A 23,439-nucleotide genomic window follows, 5' to 3' on the forward strand; every position below is an offset into this window, starting at 1 on the left:
AAACTTAATGAGACCCGTTTCGTGGGTGACCTGGTGAAGTACATGGCCGTCAATAGCCAAAACTTCAAGATGCTTAGAGGTGGGTAGGAGTTGGATACCAAGAGATTCGGCAAGGCCACGGTCCATGAACTCAGTGTCTGCTCCTGAATCAATAAAGACAGATAGGGGTTTGGTAAGGCAGTCAGTTTGGAGAAAGGCCTGAACAGAGAAAGGAGAGGATTTTAATCTCTTTTGACTCAGCAGGAGCCTCTTACCTCCTACTGAGCCTGGCCTTTTGCTGGACACAGACGAAGTAGGTGACCCTCTCCACCACAATAGAAACAAAGGCCTCTCTTAAGTCTCCGCTCTCTCTCTTGTGGGGATAAGCGTGATCGACCAATCTGCATAGGCTCCTCCGCCGGAGAGGTGGGAGATGAGCTCAAAGGTGGGGATGAGACTGATGGCTGTGGCCTGGGAACACGTTCAACTTGGTAAGTACAACTGAAAGAACTCCTCTCCAACCTTCTCTCATAAAGCCTCATGTCGATCCTTGCGGCCAGAGTCTCCAGTTCCTCCAAATCCTTGGGAGCCTCCCGTGTAGACAGTTCATCCTTTACCTCCTCACTCAGACCCTGGTAGAAAGCGTCACATAGTGCCTCATCGTTCCAGTCACTTCCTGAAGAAAGAGCATGAAAGTCAATTATGTACTCTGTGACTCGCCTCCTTCCTTGTTTGAGTTTGAGCAAACCACGTGCAGCCTCCCTCTCAGGCAGATCAGGATCGAAGACCCTGATTAGCTCCTTAGAAAAGTCCTTGAACTGATAACAAATGAGGGAGTCCTTCTGCCACTCAGCAGCACCCCATAACTTGGCCTTCGCCGAGAGGAGAGAAATAGCATAGGCTACTTTAGCATGTTCAGTGGGGAAAGATGATGGTTGAAGTTCAAAGACAATCTCACATTGAGTAATGAAAGGACGACATTGACTCTGCTCACCCTTAAACCCCTCCGGAGGCGACAGATGGGGCTCATAAATGGGCGAGACCTGGTAGCCAGACTTAGAAACCTTGGGGCTAGGAGAAGTGCTCTTTGGGGGAGGAGAGGAGGACATCTTATCAAGCATAGACATCATTTCTTGCATGTTAGCTTCCAGGCGGTTAATAGCGCCTTCAACACTGGAACGCCACTCCTGTGTGGGTGACGGGTCCATAGTGGCCAGATTATACTGTAAGGATACTCAGAGGGGACCCGGAAATTCAACCACACACAGGAATATAAAAAGGAAAAAAAGTTTATTTTTTCAGATACTGGTTTCTGCTCAGGGAGAGGTCATCAAACACAGCACTGAGGAGAGAGGGGAGAAGACTGGTGATGCACGGACAAAGGAGGGGTATCTTAGAAATGTTCCGCTTAACTGACCTGTAGAGCAGTGGACGGGTGGAGCAGAGGAACAGAGGGTCTGATGACAGGGAGATGCAGGAAACCAGAGGAACAGGCCCCACAGGCCCTATGATTGTGCCATAGACCTCCTGCCTGGGGCGCCCTTGCCTAACAGTAGGCTGTATAACATCTCCAGAGCCGAGAGACAATCCATGGAGGAATACATCAATAAGTTCCTTGCTGCCGGCATCATCCGCACCTCGTCGTCCCCTCTGGGGGCAGGATTCTTCTTTGTGGGAAAGAAGGACGGAACCCTGAGACCTTGTATTGATTATAGAGGGCTGAATCTAATCACAGTTAAAAATAAGTACCCGTTACCTCTGCTCTCCTCTGCCTTCGAACCCGTCCAGGGGGCCACCATATTCACGAAATTAGATTTAAGGAACGCTTATCACCTCCAGTGGCGCAAAAAGTGGGTATGCAGGGTATGCAACGCATAGGGGCGCAGCACCAGAGGGGGCGCCAAAACCCCGTCTGGAGGGGGCGGCGCGCCGATGATGTTTTCCCGTACACTAATGCGCGCCTTATGCTCCTTCACCTCGCGCACATAACGAGGTAAATGTAGCGACTTTTACCCTTCACGTATCGTCGCCTCGGGGAGGGGGGGGGGGGGGTGCTGAGTGAGCGTCGCTCCTTCACCCTGACGTTCCGTCCCTCAGGGGGGGGGGGGGGGGGTAATAGTGGTAATAGTGGGGGGGGGGCGCCGATCTATGTTTTTGCATCCACCTGAACAATGTGTAGTTGCGCCACTGATCACCTCCTCCGTATCCGAGAGGGTGATGAATGGAAGACTGCGTTTAAGACACCAATGGGTCATTATGAGTATCTGGTCATGCCCTTTGGCTTGTCCAACGCCCCATCCTTTTTTCAGGCGCTAGTGAATGATGTCCTCCGGGACTTTATCAATGTTTTTGTGTTCGTCTACCTTGACGACATATTGATCTACTCTAAGTCCCTCGTTGAGCACCAAGAACATGTTCGCCAGGTCCTGCAATGACTACTGGAGAACAGGCTCTATGTAAAAGCGGAGAAGTGCGAGTTCCACCGCCCATCGGTAATCTTCCTCGATTACGTCCTTGAGAGCGGTCAGGTGAGGGCTGCCGAGGACAAGATTAAGGCAGTCCTGGACTGGCCCCAACCCGAAACTCGTAAGCAGCTACAACACTTCCTTGGATTCGCTAACTTTTACAGAAGGTTAATTCGTAATTACAGCCAAACTGCCTCCCCCCTGACAGCTCTCACCTCCACTAAGAAGGTGTTTAGTTGGACCCCGCAAGCTGAGGCAGCCTTCACAGAGCTTAAGAACTGGTTTGCCAGGGCCCCTATCCTCATCCAGCCTGACCCCAGTAAACAGTTTGTGGTAGAGGTAGATGCCTCTGATACCGGGGTCGGAGCAGTACTCTCTCAAACCATGAAGACCGATCATAAACTGCATCCTTGTGCCTTTTTCTCCCGCAGACTCTCTTCTGCGGAAAGAAATTACCACATGGGTGACAGGGAGCTACTAGCCATAAAGTTAGCCCTGGAAGAATGCCGTCACTGGTTGGAGGGAGCTGAGCACCCAGTAGTGGTTTGGACCGACCATAAGAACTTGGCGTACCTCCAGGCTGCCAAGAGGTCCAATCCACGCCAGTCACGCTGGTCCCTGTTTTTCTCTCGCTTTAACTTCTCCATTTCCTACCGTTCAGGGTCCAAGAATATTAAACCCGACGCCCTATCCAGGATTTACTCCCCCTACGACGCTGACGAGGTCCCGGCCCCCATCCTTCCTCCTAGCTGTACGGTAGGAGTGGTCACCTGGGAGATCGAGGACCTCATACGTCAAGCACAACGAGCCGCTCCCCCACCAGAAGCCTGCCCGCCATGTAAAATTTATGTACCTCCTGCTGTTCATTCCCGTTTTCTCCAGTGGGTCCACGCATCCACGTTCTCGGCCCACCCTGGCATCAGTCGCACTATAGGCCTAATCAACTGCAGGTTCTGGTGGGAATCTATCCATAAGGACGTCTAGGAGTATGTTTCCGCCTGTGCCATCTGCGCACGGAACAAAGCCTCTAATCGACCCCCAGCAGGACTACTACAACCATTACCCATACCCAAGCGCCCGTGGTCCCATATCGCCGTCGATTTTGTCACCGGACTTCCCACGTCTAGAGGTATGACCACCATCTTTACAATCATTGACCGTTTTTCTAAGGCCTGCCACCTCATCCCTCTCAAAAAATTCCCCACTGTAGCCCAGACGGCCATGCTCCTCATAAAGCACGTTTTCAGACTCCACGGTATACCCCGAGAAATTTTGTCCGACCGTGGACCCCAGTTTATTTCTCAGGTCTGGCGCCAGTTCTGCTCCGCTCTGGGGGCCAAAGTGGCCCTCAGCTCCGGCTACCACCCTCAAACTAACGGCCAAACTGAACGGATGAATCAGGAGTTGGAAGCCACCTTGCGGTGCCTCACCTCTACCAACCCTGATGACTGGGCCCAACACCTGCAGTGGGTAGAGTATGCACACAACAGCCAAATTTCCGCCGCCACTGGTCTCTCGCCCTTCGAAATAGTCCTGGGTTATCAGCCGCCACTCCTACCCTCCGACGAAGCTAGTACCTCGGTCACCTCGGTCCAGTACCACATCCGCAAAGCCCATAAAATCTGGAATGACGCCATCACCGCCCTAAGTCATGTGAGAATCACAAGCAAAACTTTGAGTCAAATAAAAACTTAGAATATTAAGAAAAGATTTCTGACATGCAAAATAAGTTTGTTTTGCAAAAAACATGCACTTCATGAGACGAATGTGATTTAAATGTTTACAAGTTTTTTTAAGCAAAACTCAGTAGGCTTTTCTCATGGTTACATGCATTAACAATTCAATTTTTTTTTTCTGCAGTTCCACGTTAAAGTTTGATGCAGCTCTGCTTTCCTGAATGAACCATCTTCATCTCCACTGCAGCAAACAGGCAGATCTTTTTATAGATTACAGTCACTAAAAGGTTGCTTTGTGCTGTTGTTTATATTTTTAATAGTGTAATTCTGTAAAGACAAAATATGTAAATCAGAGCTAGACCACCAGCTCCGATTTACATATCTTGCTAAATTGCCAGTTTGAATATTGCAAAACTTTCCCATAACAAAATGCAGAAAGAAATTACTAATAAAATATCTTACATAGACATAGTGTTATGCTCTATATGGAGATGTTTGTTAGCTTTGATTGTATATCTCACAATTTTGTAATTTATCATTATTTATTAAACTCTGAAAGCTGAGTGGCTTTGTTAATATTCTGTCCTAGAATGCGGTTAGATGTGCCCTTTTTTTTGAGCACCTGCCCCTTTAGTGGTCTCTGCACAGGCCTGGAACTTATTAATTAGTCCAAGTTTGTCGTTTATTGACCGTTCAGAAACTACAGCGGCTGTGATGCTCCAATGCAAAAGTAAAAAAAGGTAAAACACCCTGAACAGGTGATCAACTCTAAACCACTCGCACCTTTTTACTCTCCATCTCTGTCATTTAAGCACAGCCGTTGCCATGGCAACTTCCTGCGCTCCACAAGCCGACCCGAGATTATGTTAAAAACACAGCAACCAGTCCGTTACAATATTAGGTTTGCAGGCTTGATATTTATTTTGTGATCATTAATAAACCTTGCATGAACACAGCGGTGGTTGATTAGTTCATTTTAAACTCCTCCTCTGCTAGTTATTTTAATAATGGAACCGAAACACACAGAATTGCGCAACACCTTGTTGAAACAATAATCACTGAAATTATTATTGTTGTTCGGTCATTAATTTGAGCACGTTATGTTTTTTTTTGTTGTTCTTTAATAAAGTTCTGAACGTTTTGATAAGGACTCAGAGGAGGATGTGCTGCTCTCAGCATCCTGGCTGCGTTCAGTTTGTCACCTAATGCCGAGATCGACTCAAAACCTTCCGCGATCGACGTGTTGCAGCCCTGCTCTAGTAAAGGATGAGCAGTTCAGAAACAATATGAAATGGGAAAAAAAGCTATTCCTTAACTGATTAAGTCGTGTTTTAGATTGTTCCTGGAAAACTAATCAATCACGGCTGATTAGTGAGTGAACTCACGACTGCAGAGTGAACCATTCATGTATTACAGCTGACAGCCACTCCCCTCTCTTGCAGGTACTGCGTACCCCCGCTAAATCTTTTAGGGGTAGCGGTACCCGACTGTACCCCCCTACTTTCACCCCTGAGTTTACTAAAATATACTATTAGTTGTAATTTAATACTATTTAAATACTACTAAAGTATACTAAGCACAAAATTAGTTGTTCCAAAATAGTACAGTTTAAGTACATCGATAAAAGTATACTAAAGTATGTTAAAATTTTGTATACTAAAGTATACTTTTTTTCACCTGGGCAATATTCCTATTTCTTATAACTGCTCTGTATTTTTTATATAGTTTTTATGGTATGTTACTATTGCGACTAATAGTATTGTTGTTGTTACTCGTTTTTTAGCATGGTTTTCACTAGAGGTCAGCCAGTGTGTAGCAGTTGTGGCAGAGGTCAAACATATATCATTGTGGGATCAGTAAAGGTTTTTCCAATATCAGTTCAGGTAGGATTATTAAGCAGCTGCTGAACAAAGTGACCTGCTGTCGGTGGCATCCTCGTTTTTAGCATCGCAGCACAGATGGTTCTTCTCATCTGAGCGTTTGTGTGTGTGTGCCGACATTTGGGTGGAAGATAAACTAACGTGTCAACCAACAGGCTGGTTGGCCTATTTGTGCACCCTGCCCTTACAGCTAGAGTGAGATTTCCTCTAGCCCCTCTGCTGTCCCACTTACAAATTCCTGCAAGTCTCCCAGCCGAATTAACAGCAATCATCTCTGATGGAGCAAACATATCTGCACAAAAAAAGCCTTTATTTTGTTTGGTCAGAGTTAGTTATTGCCAGAGAAAAGAAGACTTTAATTAAGTAATCAATGTGTGCACTGCGCTGTGGAGTGCACTTCACTCTGTGGGCATGCAGCGCATTGAAAGGAAGTGGGTCTGACAAAAAAACACCTACGACAGCAAGAAAACTCTCCTCCCAGAACTCCTTTGTTTCTCTCAATCATGTAGTTGGAAAATGCAATCGCTCAAAAAGATGTCTTCATGACTGAGGAGTCAAGGTTTCCTGTTTCCTTTGCAACATCAAAACATGTCCTGCTCCTATAGCTGAGGGAACATTAGAAAGAAAAAGTGCAATAAAAGGAAACACGTACTAAAGGAAAGAGATGGCCTGCCTTGGTGCCGAACTCTGCTGACGTGCAAAAAGAAAGAGAAATCAGTTTTTTAAAGGGACACACAGTGACATTCAGTCATGTAACTATGTTACCTTCGGTTGTTATAAAAATGCTGCATATATCAAATATGACTTAAAAAGAAATTCGACTTATTTAATGCCTTGAAATTTGGCCTGTGCCACTTTAAGAAGCTTCTGCTCTTTCATCACATGTTTCCTCTGTTAACCCTTTAAAAGGACAATATTATGTAAAATTAACTTTTTAAGCTTTAGATCGTATTATAATGTTATTCCCTCATCAGAGTGTTGCTTTAATTCTTTCATGGATGTTTGAGAAATCCTTTAATCTCCATGGCAACCATTCAGTCGTGTAAAACGCCTGGTTGGACCTAGCTCCGCCTTCAAGAACAAAGCCCCTCCTCTGAGCTGCAATTTCCAAGCTTCAGAGCTTTTGCCTCACAGAGCTCTCCTCACCAGGGAGTCCCACCATCAGCTCCTTGGATCCTCATTTTTAGAACAACTGAAGGTAATATATTTTCGTGATTATGCTATAAATGGCACTATGTGCCTGGAAAACACATAATACTGCCCCTTTAACAACCAGCTGAATGGTTGCCATGGGAGATTAAATAATTGTTTTTGTTTTGTTATGATGAGGGAATAAGATTATAATATGATGTAAACTCAAAAAGGTGATTTTCCATAATACTGCCCCATTAAGATCAGCATGGTAGTAAAAGTGGCAGCAGGTGAGGGTCAGGTTGAGGTTAAGGTGGAGGCGGAGATTTACTTCTGGGAATCAGAATAGAGAAGAACCTGAAGAGCACAGATGTGCTATGACTCACTTTCACTTTTTTTTTTTTTTTTACCACACTGGACCTTGACAGGTAGCAAGCTGCACTCATACTGTAACAGTCCTCACATACAGAAAACACTGCACTGCTCATGTATGCTGTATATTCTCATTAGGAATCTCAGTTTGGTTTTCCTCACCTTCACACCATCCAGTGGCTGTCACAAAAGTTTATTCTTGATAGAAAAAAAGCAAAGAAGAGGCAAAAAAAGAGAAGGGAAAGAGAAGGCAAGGAATGGATGGAGAAGGTGTTTTTCTCTGAGAAAGAGAGAGAGAGACAGGGGGAGAGGGATGAGGAGGCGGAGAGATGAGAAGTGAGGGAGGGAATGATGTAGAAAGGGGAGAGAAGGATGAGCTACACTTGGATGAAGGACTCCAGACGAATGAGGAGAGACTTTTCAGAATTAGCTTCAAAGATGCTTCTTTCCATGACTCTGGTCATTTAATCAGCTGTAAATATATACATCTATAAAAAAACAACCAGATGCAGCGATGGACAGATGGAGCCCTGAGGATAACTGGACACTCACACACTGACATGATTATGATTTCTCTCTGTCTCTGAGCTGCTCTGAGGAGAGCTGACAGAGTTTTAAGCTGTTTAAGCCTCCAGGATGAACAACCACCGGGTCTGAAATCCAAAAGAAGTTAAGAGGAAAGTTCAGGGACACGGCTGGAAACTGCTGGAGCCACAATGGAAATACACACCTGCCTGTGCTTGGTTTTCATTGCTGCAACTCCAAGAGGTAAGGTATTTCATTTCCTCAGCTGTGTCATCCCTGATTTCCTCTGGTAATGTAGATTACTATCCAAAAATATTAAATGAACAGAAAAACAAACAAACAAAAAGAGAAGCAGAGAGAAAGGAGCTTAACAATGAATCTTTGTATTGCATCAAATAATAACATATAACAGTATGGCTTTCGGTTTTGTTTTATTTTGTAATTATATCACATAGTACAAAATATGCCATAATGTATTTTATTGCATTCCAGTTATCACATCCTGTTTCCTTGCATAAAATAATCACACCACACCGTATCATATTACATTGCATCATATTTCATTGCCACATTACAGAGTATCAAATTGTATCATATCAATGCATAGTTATGCATTATATCACATTATATTATATCATAACACATCAGATTACATCACATTACCTACCATAATATTGTTCTGTATCATAGTAAATCACTGTATTGGATCATATTGTACATCATTACATTATTTTTGTATTATATCGCATCAGATTCTTTTATTGTGTCAAATTATATACCATTATATGTATTGTATCAAATCATATATCGTATTGTATCAGGGAGTTACATCTTGCAGTATTGTATCATATCACTGTGTATCACGTTGTCACATAGTGTATCACACTGAACCAGATTGTATGTCATAGTATCACGTAATAACAGACATTTTATTTTATATTGTCTCATATTAAATACTGCATTGTACTGCATTGCTTCAAATAACCACATTAGATAGCTTTATATCACACTGTATCAGAATTATATCAGAATTATATTGTCATATTTTTTAGCTTACATAATGAGGAAGTTTTGGACTTTTACCTGGATCCAGCTGAGCTAATCAGAGGAATGTGGAACAGCTGGGAGAGGAGACCTGATACTAATTACTATAATACAATACGATAGCAGAGGAAACTACAAACCAAGAGAGAAATACACTAACACTAACAGAGGATGAACTAAAACCCAGGACTTAATGAGCAGAACCAGTACAGCAAGACCTTTCTGACAATAACGAGCAGAGAAATGAACTCTATAAGGCAAGACCTTTTAAATGAATCCAGAAGTGAATACAAATACAAAAAATAGAAAAGCAAAATAAAATCACTCAATGATCATAACATACATCGCATTGTGTTTAATCATATCACTGTGTTTTAAATTGCATTGAATCGTATTACATCTCTGTTATTTTATCACTATCTGATAGAGCTTGGTATCATACTCTAAATAGTGACAAAATATACTCATTTAGTTTAGATGACCAGTGGTAGAGAAAGTACTCAAAAAAATATACTTAAGTAAAAGTACAAATACACAGACAAATGTACTCAAGTAAAAGTAAAAAAGTACTGGCTTTCAAAAATACTTAAGTATTAAAAGTAAAAGTACTTGTTGAATGCATTACCTAATCACTAAAATCATTAAGTGAACCGATTGTATTTAATTTTAATACATCATGCCATTTTAATGAACACTGCCATAGATAAAGCATGTTGTGTTTACTCTGTAACATAGTTTAGACTTAGAAATGTGATTCTATGAATCATAATTTCAGGGATTGTGTCTGTTAGATGTGAAAGTATTATTTTATTTATTTTGTAGATCAAATTGTTGCACTGATGTAGAGAGTTGTTCAAGAAGAACAAAACTTGTTTTTTAGACTTTATTTTTGTTGGTCATACTGCTGTATTGAGTTTAAAATGGTTGAGTCCTATTTTATGAGCTGTTTTCTACTTTGGCTTTAGAAAGAGGTAGAACCAATTCAATTATCAGTCAATTTATATCAATGCATTTTGACCAATAAGATATATCAGAATCTGTTAGCCTGTCTGTGCTACCAGAGTGTTTATCTTGCTGGTTGTGAGGCAAATGCTAAAGTGAGTGTTCATCCTGGAATGACAGTCATTATACTACGCATAACTTTAATCTGATTATTGGATTGTAAATATTAACATGTTAGAATACTTGTTACTGAAACAAGAGTCAGATTAGAGTAACGCATTACTGACGTGTTGATGGCGCAAACGTTTGATATTTCTGCTCAAGCTATTTACTGATCTGTCAGGTTTCCAATATGCATCCCCCCCAATGACAGACTCGTTCCTACGCCCTTGCATGTCGCCATATCTTATGATTTATGCAGCGCTATTATATTAGATTAGACAGACATCGCCTCCCGCTCAGAGGAAACCACTGCACATGTCTCGGAGCTTCGCGTGTGAGTAAAGGTGGAGGCGATGGGTGACAACAGACATGTAAGTCACGTTATTGCTTGGATTTTACAGCACCACCTTAAGTCCCTGAACTTCATATTTTAACAGAAAAAAAGAACAACGCGACTTGGATGTAACGAGTAACGAGACAGTTTTGTAGAAATGTAGTGAAGTAGAAAGTACAGATACTTACTGTAAAATGTAGTGGAGTAAAAGTAGAAAGTATCAATTATTAAATCTACTTAAGTAAAGTACAGATACACAAAAATTGTACTTAAGTACTTGTACTTTGTTACTTCCCGCCACTGTAGATGACAATATTCAAAATGAAATGCCTCAACAGAGAAAGCACTTCAGTTGCTGATTCTTTATGACTTACTGTTAATCAGCCCACAAACACTGCTTATATTTCATTTTTTCTTGACAGTGTACCCTGACTATGAATCGATTCAGTATTCATGGATTCCCCTATGTGCAGATTTTTCTTCTGAATGTGACTCCCAATAATTCTCCAAAAACCCACATTTTTGTGAATGTTTTTGTAGCTCATATCAATATATTCTAAAGAAAATGCAACATGGGAAGCTGAAACACCTAAACGTAGCGTGACTTGATGCTGTTGGCTGGCGTTTGCAAAGCAACCGATCCAGGACCTGCATTTGCTTTCTTGGTGCTGATTGGATGTATAGCTAAGAATGGAAGTAAAGAAGATTGTTGGTGTTAGTGCCAAGATGGTTTCTACTGTGTACTAATATTTATTAAGGTATATTCAGTGTTTGAACTAATAAAAGAGACAATTAAAAGTGTTTTTAGAGGCATTTTCAAGTATTTAAGGTTTTTATGTATCTGTGGGTTACCCCAGTGAATACTAATGTTTATGTATTTTTGTCCTTAGTTAACTGTAGAAAGAATATTTATATGTCTCAAAAAGGCAGCAGAGGGACTTGCCTTTCTGAAAAATAAAATTCAACCCTTCTTCCAATCTTCTTCTAATCCAAGTCATCTTTTTGCAGTCCAGCTATTCATTAAGTGAGTAAGAATTTTAGCGCTGAAGGCTAAACTCCCAATATGATTCATAATCTCTGACGAAAGCACAACCTTAGGAACACAAAATGTGTTTTCTACAGTTTGGGTTTTTAATTAAATAAAGTCAACCACTATCGCTGAAACTTTATTAAATAATATATATATAAATGCGTTTGCCTAGCCTAGAAGTAATGTGTCCTGTTTTGCTGCTTGTACCACGATGATCAGAGAGCACAGACTTACAGAATGTTACAGCAAACAAATCTTGATCAGTCACACACACTGTCAGGACAGGAGCTCTCCCATTCAGTCCCATTAGCTGCAAGGCAGCTTTGGAGTCATGTGGGACGTCACTTCTTTATTACATCAACCCACATGTCTCTGACCTGGCATGCATAAGAAAAAATAAATAAACATCAGTTTTCCATCAGAACATGCACAAACATTTATCAGGTGTCTGGACTTGTCAAACAGACTCAGGTTCAAACAACAATCGGAGGGTTGGGTTGTGGTGGAGGGGCATGGGTAAAAAGACATATCAGTTTAATAAGATATTGATCCAAATCCTTTCAAAATGGCAGAAGCCAGTCTTCAGCCAGCCAAAGGACAGTCCATCAGTTTTGATTGAGTGGGCAGCAGATGTGAGCGAGGCACAGTGATGGCAACACCTGTATCACCAATCTGAAACACGAATTAATACAAACATCTTCATTCATGTTGTTCAAACACACCCGTTAAAATACATCCTGAAAATATTCACACCCTCCAACTGTTTCAAGTTTGGTTTTTTTTCCCCACTTCCTGTTTTGTTTAAAATGGATCAAAGTCTATTTTTCTTAACAGGAGCTGCGGTGTAATTATGTAAAATCAACTTTTTGTTATATTGTTATCAAAAACAAATCTGAGTGCAGTTAGCAAAACACCTGGTGGAACCACTGGTACAAACTGCTTCTCAGTCCCACGCTCCTAAGAGCAGTTAACAGAGAAACACTAGTTGCATTTACATTAACTGTAAAATTGTAAACAAAAAAGAAAAAGAAAAACATTTTGAAAAGCTGTCATGCCTGAATGTTTAAGAACACTGGATTGACAAGATTTTAACTTAGTAAAAATATCACACATCTTTGTAAAGGTTTATTTTTGCAATGTCATGACAGAGAACTGTGTGAGAAAAACAATACTTTATGTGGGATACATATTTTATACAACAAAATGTGGGAAAAATTAAAGGGTGTGAAGGTTTTCCTTCCTGTTCCTTCAGGTCACTAAGCTAACTGTTAGAGACAGAAAAATGTCCCTGAGCTCCAGTACAATTGACATTTTTGCACAATAAGTTCAAATAAGGAAAGACGAGACATTGAAAAATGTATTTTGGGCAAACATAATGAAATATGAGAGACCAGCAAAAAAAAAAAAAAATCAAAAATCAAATAACTTCCAATGAAAATGGAATAGGGGAGGGAGATGGGGCATTTTGACTGAAACACTCATAAGCCCTTTTTTGCTTTTCCTGTCCCGCCTCCCTTTGTCTCCTCTCCCAGATACTGTCTCATGTAACCACAGGCACCTTTATAATAGAGGTCACCCTCCTTCCACATTACAGTCTGTGTTCTTCAGCCGAGCCACATCAGCTAAATTCACAGAGGATGAATGTGTTGTAAAGGAAAAGCAATATGCATTCGAATCAATGCGAGATCAGTCTATTTCAAGCATGAATATGAAAACAGAAACTCATTGCAAGAAATTTGCACATGTATAGCAGAAAGTCAAAGCTTTCTTTATTGAGTTTTAATGTCTTCTTCTTTTCCTTCAGTGTACTCCCAGGTTGGACCTCGTGCCCATGCTGAAGAGAGGCTTCTTCAGAATCTGTTTGCGCATTACAATAAGCTCTCTCGGCCTGTGCAGAACACTTCAGACACGGTGCTGGTCCACTTCGGCTTGTCTATTGCTCAGCTAATTGATGTGGTGAGTGAAACCAAGCCGTTGTGTTACGGTTTTTCTGGACTTTTTCCTGACTGCATATTTTCAACAGTTAAAGAGGCAGTTTTATGTAAAATCAACTTTTCTGAGCTTTCCATTGTTTTAGAATGTTATTCCATCATCAAAAACAAACCTAGAGCGATTCTTTGATTCTTTCATGCATGTTTGAGAAATCATTCAATCTCTTTGGATGAAGCTTCTCCTCAAAGCTACAATTTCCAAACAACTGGGCTTTCACCCACAGAACAGGGCATTCTGGGTAAATTCAAACAAATCAAACACATATGTTTAGCGCTAGCAGTAGAAACGACTTGTGGTCTTTTACTAAAAACCAGGAGAGAAAGTTTTAAATTCTTGCCGGTACTATGACGAAAAGAGTCAGAGACTCATTGTGCGAACCAAAACAAATAAAAACAATATTTTACTGTCCTACAGGCTACCTGTATGGATAATGGAGAAAGTAGAAGCACTTCCCAATGTGGAAAAAATATATTTTCTGTCATACAGGGTGGAAAGTAATAAGTTACATTTACATTTATTAATGTAATTGCAATTTGTCTAATTTGTCCTTTGTTTACAAAACCAGAACTTTTACTTTAACTTTAATTTGTTTTGAGTAAAGTTACTCTGTTACATTTCAAAAAAATGTTTTGTAATATCATTTTATGGTGTTGCATCGATGGAAAGACAGGAATAATGAAAACCTGTCAAGTTAAGTTCTGTCATGAAGTGGAAGTGATAGTGGTGAGAGAACGCTGACGACCCAGGTTGAGATGAAAAATTATGGTTTTAATGAAAAATCCACAAAAACACAATCCAAACATACAGGCAGCACGGGGAAGAACGGAAGGCAAAAGGTCCACGACTGAACAGACTGGCACAGCGAACAATGATGGACGACATTAGACGAGGACCCGACAAGAGACAAAGGACACAGGTGGACTTAAATACAGAGGGAGGGTAATTAGGGAACAAGACACACCTGGGAAGCAATCAAGGGGGAAGAGACAGGACACCACAGAGACTCAGGGAAACAAAACCTAGAAAAGAAACACACCATCCATCCATCCATCCATCCATCCATTTTCTTCCTCTTATCCGGGGTCGGGTCGCGGGGGCAGCAGCTTCAGAAGGGAGGCCCAGACTTCCCTCTCCCCAGCCACTTCTTCCAGCTCCTCCGGGGGAATCCCAAGGCGTTCCCAAGCCAGCCGAGAGACATAGTCTCTCCAGCGTGTCCTGGGTCTTCCCCGAGGCCACATCATCCGCAAAAAGCAGAGATGCGATCCTAAGGCCACCAAAACGGATCCCCTCAACACCTCGGCTGCACCTGGAAATTCTGTCCATGAAAGTAATGAACAGAATCAGTGACAAAGGGCAGCTTTGGCGGAGTCGAACTCTCACCGGAAACGAGTCCGACTTACTGCCGGCAATGCGGACCAGACTCTGACACCGGTCATACAGGGACCTGACAGCCCGTATACAAGGGCCAGGTACCCCATACTCCCGGAGAACCCCCCAAAGGGCCTCCCGAGGGACAAGGTCGAACGCCTTCTCCAAGTCAACAAAACACATGTAAACTGGTTGGGCGAACTCTCATGCACCCTCCAGGACCCTGCTGAGGGTGTGGAGCTGGTCCAGTGTTCCACGACCAGGACGAAAACCACACTGCTCTTCCTGAATCCGAGGTTCGACTATCCGACGGACCCTCCTCTCCAGGACCCCTGAATAGACCTTACCAGGGAGGCTTAAGAGTGTGACCCCCCTGTAATTGGAGCACACCCTTCTGTCCCCCTTTTTAAACAGGGGGACCACCACCCCAGTCTACCAATCCAGGGGAACTGCTCCCGATGTCCATGTGATATTGCAGAGTCGCGTGAGCCAACACAACCCTGCAACATCCAGAGCCTTAAGAAACTCCGGGCGGATCTCATCCACCCCCGGGGCCCTGCCACCGAGGAGCTTTTTGACCACCTCGGCGACCTCGTCCCCAGAGATTGGAGAGCCCTGCCCAGAGTCCCCATGCTCAGCTTCCTCAACAGAAGGCATGTTGGTGGGATTGAGGAGGTCTTCAAAGTATTCCGCCCACCGGCCCACAACGTCCCGAGTTGAGGTCAGCAGCACACCATCCCCACTATAAACAGTGTTGGTGCTGCACTGCTTACTTCTCCTGAGACGCCGGATGGTGGACCAGAATCGCCTCGAAGCCGTACGGAAGTCTTTCTCCGTGGTCTCTCCAAACTCCTCCCACGCCCGAGTTTTTGCCTCAGCGACCACCCGATCCGCATGCCGCTTCGCCCGCCGGTACCCATCAGCTGCTTCTGGAGTCCCACAGGCCAAAAAGGCCCGATAGGACTCCTTCTTCAGCTTGACAGCATCCCTCATCGAAGGTGTCTACCAACGGGTTCGAGGGTTACCGCCGCGACAGGCACCAACAACCTTGCGGCCGCAGCTCCGATAAGCCGCCTCGGCAATGGAGGCACAGAACATGGTCCACTCAGACTCAGTGTCCCCCACCTCCCCCGGAACGTGTTAGAAGTTCTCCCGGAGATGAGAGTTGAAGCTCCGTCTCACAGGGGACTCCGCCAGACGTTCCCAGCAGACCCTCACTACACGTTTGGGCCTGCCAGGTCTGACCACCTTCCTCCCCCACCACCGAAGCCAACTCACCACCAGGTAGTGGTCAGTGGACAGCTCCGCACCTCTCTTCACCCGAGTGTCCAAGACATATGGCTGCAGATCCGATGAAACGATGACAAAATCGATCATCAAACTCCGGCCTAGGTGTCCTGGTGCCAAGTGCACATATGGACGCCCTTATGCTTGAACATGGTGTTCGTGATGGACAATCCGTGACGAGCACAGAAGTCCAACAACAGAACACCACTCGAGTTCAGATCGGGGGGGCCGTTTTTCCCCTCTAAGGCTCACTGTCATTGCTCACGTGAGCGCTGAAGTTCCCCAGTAGAACAAGGGAGTCCCCAGGAGGGGCACTCTCCAGTACCCCCTCTAAGGACTCCAAAAATGGTGGGTAATCTGAACTGTTGTTCGGCCCGAAAGCACAGACAACAGTCAGAACCCGTCCCCCCACCCGTAGGCGGAGGGAGGCTACCCTCACGTTCACAGGGGTAAACCCCAACGTACAGGCGCCAAGCAACAAGTATGCCCCCTCCTGCCCGGTGCCTCTCACCGTGGGCAACTCCAGAGTGGAAGTACGTCCAGTCCCTCTCAAGGAGATTGGTTCCAGAACCAGAGCCATGCGTCGAGGTGAGGCCAACTATTTGTAGCCGGAAACTCTCAGCCTCGCACACTAGCTCCAGTTCCTTCCCCACCAGAGAGGTGACGTTCCACGTCCCAAGAGCCAGCTTCTGCAGCCGAGGATCAGACCGCCAGGGTCCCCTCCCTCGGCTGCCGCCCGTTACACACTGCACCCGACCCCTTTGGCCCCTCCGACAGGTGGTGAGCCCATTGGAAGGGGGACCCACGTCTCCTCTTCGGGCTGAGCCCAACCGGGCTCCGTGGGTAAAAGCCCGGCCACCAGGCGCTCGCCATCGTGCCCCACCTCCAGGCCTGGCTCCAGAGTGGAGCCCCGGTGACCCTCGTCCGGCCGAGGGAACGCTTGATCCAAGGTTGTTGTGCATCATTAGGGGTCTTTACATAAAACACACAAAAAACTCAAATCCTCACAATTTCAAGTTAATTTCTGACAAAAAGAAAAGATCTTGCTGTATTTAAGGCATCAATTTAACTCTAAGTATGAGAAAGGCAACAAGTTTATCATACATTGTAAACTTTAATATTTTAATAACAAATGTAAATGTCAATTTTATTAGGTACTTGTGATTATAATTTGTATTGATTAAAACTGAAAACAGAAAATCAAGCGTAGTTTGGAGTCAGTTATTTAAAACTATTAAATGGGAGTAACAAACAGCAGCTGACATAAGACATTGGAGATTAATGTCCATTAAAAGTACACATAATATTTTGTGTTGTTTATGATTTATAAATGTGCTCATTTAAATAAAAACAGTTTGACCATTATGTACTCATTTCCTTTGTGATGAGCTGAACTTTGTTTTGCTCATCATAAAGCAACTAAAATAAAAATTTAATAAGGTACTAAGTACAGAAATGTTTAAAAATCAAAAATAACTGTATTTTTACTTGAGTAGCCTACATTATTTACTCTTTCCACCTTTGCTGGCATGTATAAACATTGATAAACTATTTTATACTGTAGCATCTGCAGTAACTTTTTATCTTTGGCATATATTTCTATATTGGCTAAATTGTACTGGTAACACACATTTGAAAGCTCCAAAGCTAATTAGGAGATTAGCTTCCACAGTAAATCACACTGCATAGGGGACTAGAGGGTTTATGGTTTGCCGTTATATTCCTTTGCAGAAATTAATGTGTCTTTTCAGTTGCAATCCTTCTGTTTATCCAGACTCATTACAGCCAGCATGAACCGTCATCGAGAAAGTAAAACGCATTTTGAGACAGATCACTTATCAGTGGAAATGAAACCACAACAAAGGAGATTCTATTAGTTTCCACCAAATTAAATCCAGTTGCCAGATAATGCTAACACACGCAGTAAATATTCACAGCTGTCATCCAAACAGATATCCAGTCACATTATGTCTTGCCAGAATATCTTCATTCACAGTTTCCAATACATCCATGTGTTATTTCATATATGCATGCAACACAGTTGAATATATTCACAGTGTTTTCTTAAAGGACCTTATACATTATGCACCCTGCCTTACTTTAGGGAGAAATGTCCTCTTTTTTTTTGACATTCGGTTAGCTGACAGCGCTTGCTCCAAATGCCTGGTTGTGAGTGTCAACTCCAGCTGAAGTTGTCTTTTAAAATGGAGTGTATTCGCTGACTGCCACGTCTTACAGGCTGCTGGGGAAGAGCTGGAGAAAGCAGCTTGCCAGAAAAGTAGCAGGGCGCTTCTGCAGGAAGCTGATATTTTTATTTTCTTGGTGTGTTACACAATGAACCTCTGGAACTACTGATGTATTTATCTATGAAAAACCTTAAGCTGCAATAATTACTTTTCTTTCTATTAAAAGGATGAGAAGAATCAGATGATGACGACAAACGTGTGGGTTAAGCAAGTAAGAGACTATGAGAGAACCAGATAAACGCTGATCTAACACTGCAATGCATGAACATAATGTATGTTTTTCTGCAGGAATGGAACGACTACAAACTCCGTTGGAACCCGGAGGAATACGAAAACGTCACGTCAATACGCATCCCGTCAGAGATCATCTGGAGACCTGATATCGTCCTCTACAACAAGTACAGATCAGTTTCAGCAGATAATCTACAACCACTCCTCTGTCACCATTTTCAAAATCATGTGTCAAGTCACTTCCAGATTTTGATGACTTAACTCCAAACAGATGACGTAACGGGAGGAGAACGTGATGAATCTCTTTTCTTGTCATTTCCCCGTTTCACAAAGTAATTTGATGGAAATTAATGTGAACCAGGTCAGCTTTAATGGAAAAGCTTAGAAAGTAATACGTGCTGTTAGGAGTGAGGGATGAACTGGATCTGACTGTGTCTAAGGCGGCAACAGCAGATATGGTGTCCGCAGTGAAAAAGGTTTATGTGCTTCAAAATCAGGGAGGTTAACTAAATTTTAAAAAACTGCTCCAGGAACAAAAACATGTTGTTGTTAATACGTAATTTTAGATTTAATTGAAACAGCAAGGCAGCCATTTTGAAGATTTTCATTATAATATTTCAATCCTTATTTTATTTTTAAAAAGCAAAAGGAATGGCTCATTCAGGACAAATCAAACACCTATATTCAACTAACTTCAAAATATATTTACTAACATATTTGTTAAAACTATCACTATGTTGTGACACAGATAATTTGTGAGAAATATCTGGCTTTTCTGCCTTCTCCCAGTGCTAACCAGAACCAACCAATCAGAGCCAGGAGGCGGGTCTTTGCACTGAAGTCTAACGCTAGTTAGCATGGACACAAATAACAACAAATAAACAGTTTTATTGTAAGAGTAAGTCATTTCTGTGACATTAACACATTAAGCAGTGTGTACATGAGCTGGATTGACAGCGTTAAGACCCTCTCTCTGGCTTTGAGTGGTTGTTTTTGGTCGGGAGCGCTGTAATTTAGCTACATTTAGCTAGGTGAGTCACATGATCAATAACCAGATGTTACTTCTTCTGGCACAAACCAAGAAGAAGACAACAGGAAGTGGTTGGAGGAGGATGGCGATGATGGTGCAGCGTGTTTTTTAATGACTTATTGCATGAACAAACTTATTCATTTTCTGATTTGAATTGTGTTTCTTGTTTAATGGAGATGCTATGATTGTGTTTAGACTTTAGCAGTATATATACAAAGTTTTGCTCCCATTTGTAATGGAAATACAGATAAAGAACTTTAAGATAAAAAATCCATCATGCAGAGCACAGCTTACTGTGGCTGAGATACCAGGAGACCAACAACATATTTTTTTGTTTTTCATACTATAAAATGCTCTTATGTAGGATGAGCTGTTGCTTTCAACCTTTGACAGATACATTTTTCAGATGACTCGGATAATGGGGTGTGTGTGGCGCTCAGGTGTGTGATGGCAAATCTGCAATGAAATGAAAGCTTTAGTGTCCACCAAGAGATTAGCCAAATAAAAAGGGAGATAATTAAAGAAAGGAGAGTTGAACAGCTGCTGCTCCACCAGATCAAAGCTCTGTCATCAAAACTGGCATCAAAACAACATTTATAAATTATTTACTGATAACTTTTACTTTTCTTTAGATTAGTTTTTTTGCACCTACTTATCAAACAACACAAATTTAAACCTAATATCTAAATTTGTAGTTTTATAATATTTTGTCATCTGCATTAATAATTTGATTACAAAATTATTTAACTATTGATGTGGAACATCAATATATTGCATTGTCTCTTCAACACTAATAAATGTGTATTCACAATCACAGCAAATCCTATTTAAATTAATAAAAACAAATCATTTTGCCATTATTTGGACTTATTGTATGAAATTTCAAATGTAACAATGTTGTTATTTCTATTATACTTATTTTTTTAATGCAGTAGAGATGTGGTTGAGAATTGGTAAAAACCTAAGCCAAACCAAAATGCACTTTGACCAAATGTTCCAGAAACAGTCAGCACTACACGCACAATGTTTTATCATCATGGCAAAGAGATAAACGTCTTTCCCATATGCCCCTCTCTTTTTCAGTGCAGACGGCGACTTTGCTGTGACTCACCTCACCAAAGCCCACCTGTTCTATGACGGTCAAATAAAGTGGACGCCTCCAGCCATTTACAAGTCATCATGTAGCATAGATGTCACATTTTTTCCCTTCGACCAGCAGAACTGCAAAATGAAGTTTGGCTCCTGGACCTATGACCGAGCCAAGATCGACCTGATCAGCATGGCCAGTGATGTGGACCAGATGGACTACTGGGAGAGCGGCGAGTGGGTCATCATCAATGCAGTGGGCAAGTACAACACGAAAAAGTACGAGTGTTGTACGGAGATCTACGCAGATATCACCTACTACTTCATCATTCGGAGGCTTCCCTTGTTCTACACCATCAACCTGATCATCCCCTGTCTGCTCATCTCCTGTTTGACTGTTCTGGTCTTTTATTTGCCATCCCAATGCGGAGAGAAAATCACCTTATGTATTTCAGTTCTACTGTCCCTTACCGTGTTTCTCTTGCTAATCACAGAGATTATCCCGTCCACGTCACTGGTGATCCCCCTGATTGGTGAATACCTGCTGTTCACCATGGTCTTTGTCACACTCTCCATCATAATCACGGTCTTTGTGTTGAATGTGCATCATCGGTCACCCAAAACTCATGGCATGCCTCATTGGGTGCGCAGAGTTTTCTTGGACTTGGTTCCTCGAGTCCTCTTCATGAAACGTCCGCCGGGAACGGCGAAGCAGCACTGCAAGAAGCTCATCGAGATGATGCACCGCCCGACCGTGATTTCCACAACAAACAACTCGCAGGCTTTTTGGATTGGTCTGGACACAGAGCTGAGACAGATGACACAGACAGACAACACGCTCCCAAAAACCGCAACCGACAGTCCGAGAATCCTTGTTTGCTCACCGTCTCCAGTTTCTTCCTCCCGAGAAGACCACTGTAATGACCATCTGCTTAGCACCAACATCTTCCACAGATCGGCCTCCGCCAAATACTCTGTCCTCACAGAAAAGCATTCCCTACGTGGACACAACTCTGCGACCATGTGCGCCTCTCAGTTGTCTTTGCCTCCGACTGTGCCTCTGGGCTCCTTTCACAACTTGTCCAGTGAGCAGCCAAGTTCTCTGTCCCTCAACGGCCGTTCCCAAAGCGTGGAGCAAATGTGCAACCAGCACGATCAGACTCCACCGACATCTGAGCATCTCTGCCGCTCACAGAGCTTCCAGTACTGCTGTCTGCATGACAATGGCTTACTGGGGTCTCCAAGGCAGCTGAAAGAAATGGTCTCTAAGGAGCATTTGGCCAAATCCCCAACAAGAGTTCCAACCAAAGAAGCAAGCACCCAACAAGATACTCCCATTCCAGCAATTTCTCCAGCTATGCAACGAGCCATAGAGGGAGTTCAGTACATTGCAGACCATCTCAAAGCAGAGGATGCAGACTTTTCAGTAAGTTATAAGAATTAACTTTTTTTTTAGAAACACAAAAAGCCTTGGTGATAAAACAAGTAGTTAGGAGCACAAAGAGCAGGTAACTTTAGCTTATAGTTAAGGTAGGAACCTTAACTATAAGGTTATGTATCAAGTTATAGTTATGTATCAAGTAAACAAACTGTGACCAGACTAGATTTCACATAGAAATAGTTTTGTCAAAAAGTGTTAAATCATTGGTCATTTTTCCTTTTATTCCAAAGAGCCAGGCTTGTTTGTAATCTTTTAAATGTGGTTCTGATCATGGCATGCGGAAAGTAATATGTGGAAAGTAATTTGTGAAAGCTGAAAGGTGAAGGACAAACGAAGATGTGTGAGGCCTAACAAAATTCTCATCCACAGACAAACAATGTCTTTAAGTCTTTTATTAGAAAACAGAGAAAAAAGATCCAGCAAAGCCACAACTCAGGGCCTGAGATATCCATTATCCTTCAGCTGCATCTGCACTATGCCAAGTTTTCAGCTGATTGCCCTTAAGAAATCCACTCGTTGGTAAATTTTCTATAGATTTAATTGAAGAAATGTGAACAAAATTTGTCCTTGTGGCAAGCTGCTATAGAACAAATGCTTAAAGATCCCATTTGAAATTGACTCTTTGTCCAAGATGCTGTTTTATGTCAACTTAACAATTATTTTATATCTACAGGCTCATATGTCAAAGTAAAGTGGCTTAATAAACAAAATAAGCATTCTATTGAAAATGGTCAGTAGACTTAAAATGGGAGATAATAGAATAGAATACAACAGACTTTTTGTCCCCTAGAGGAAATGTGTCATGTACTCCAGGGTGTATGTTGCATAATAGTAGTTGCCCAAACAGACAGTAAATCCATGTGCACATCATATACATAGCTAGAAACCTGAACAACTTACACAACAGTTTAAAAACAACACAACCCAAAGTACTGCTAACCTTCCAGCAACCTGTCATCTGTTTAGAACTTTGATTCAAAATGTTTATGGAGATGAGTGCAAAAGAATATTTAAAACAGTTCAATTTAGTTTTTGGAATTTGTACCTTCTACTGGAGGGGAAGATCTCATATTCCCCACACAGGATGTGGAACAGATCCAACAATACCCAACAAACAAGAAGGCCCTAAGAAACCTTAAGAAACTTATTATAATGAGCACTTCAAAAGATTACCAAAATCTGTCTTTTTTGGAAGCAAAATATATGGAAAAATGTTGG

At 42.4% G+C, this 23,439-nt stretch overlaps 1 protein-coding gene across 2 annotated transcripts in view; it reads left to right on the top strand.

Annotated features, from left to right (window-relative positions):
- The first annotated feature begins 5,637 nt into the window (after positions 1-5,637).
- The window catches only part of chrna4b (cholinergic receptor, nicotinic, alpha 4b), a 35,837-nt gene continuing 18,035 nt past the window's right edge, over positions 5,638-23,439 (top strand). Inside the window, exons 1-5 of one of the 2 annotated variants that reach the window (XM_008413191.3) lie at positions 5,638-8,271; positions 13,345-13,496; positions 18,600-18,644; positions 18,722-18,831; positions 20,778-22,206. In XM_008413191.3, the coding sequence (XP_008411413.2) occupies positions 8,220-8,271; positions 13,345-13,496; positions 18,600-18,644; positions 18,722-18,831; positions 20,778-22,206 (1,788 nt within the window). In that variant the 5' untranslated portion in view covers positions 5,638-8,219. The remainder of the gene's footprint in view (positions 8,272-13,344; positions 13,497-18,599; positions 18,645-18,721; positions 18,832-20,777; positions 22,207-23,439) is intronic. The other variant, XM_008413192.3, reaches the window with a different exon arrangement.

The sequence above is a fragment of the Poecilia reticulata genome, chromosome 7 (assembly GCF_904066995.2).
Source record: "Poecilia reticulata chromosome 7, P_reticulata-male-v2, whole genome shotgun sequence".
NCBI classification, from domain to species: domain Eukaryota; kingdom Metazoa; phylum Chordata; class Actinopteri; order Cyprinodontiformes; family Poeciliidae; genus Poecilia; species Poecilia reticulata.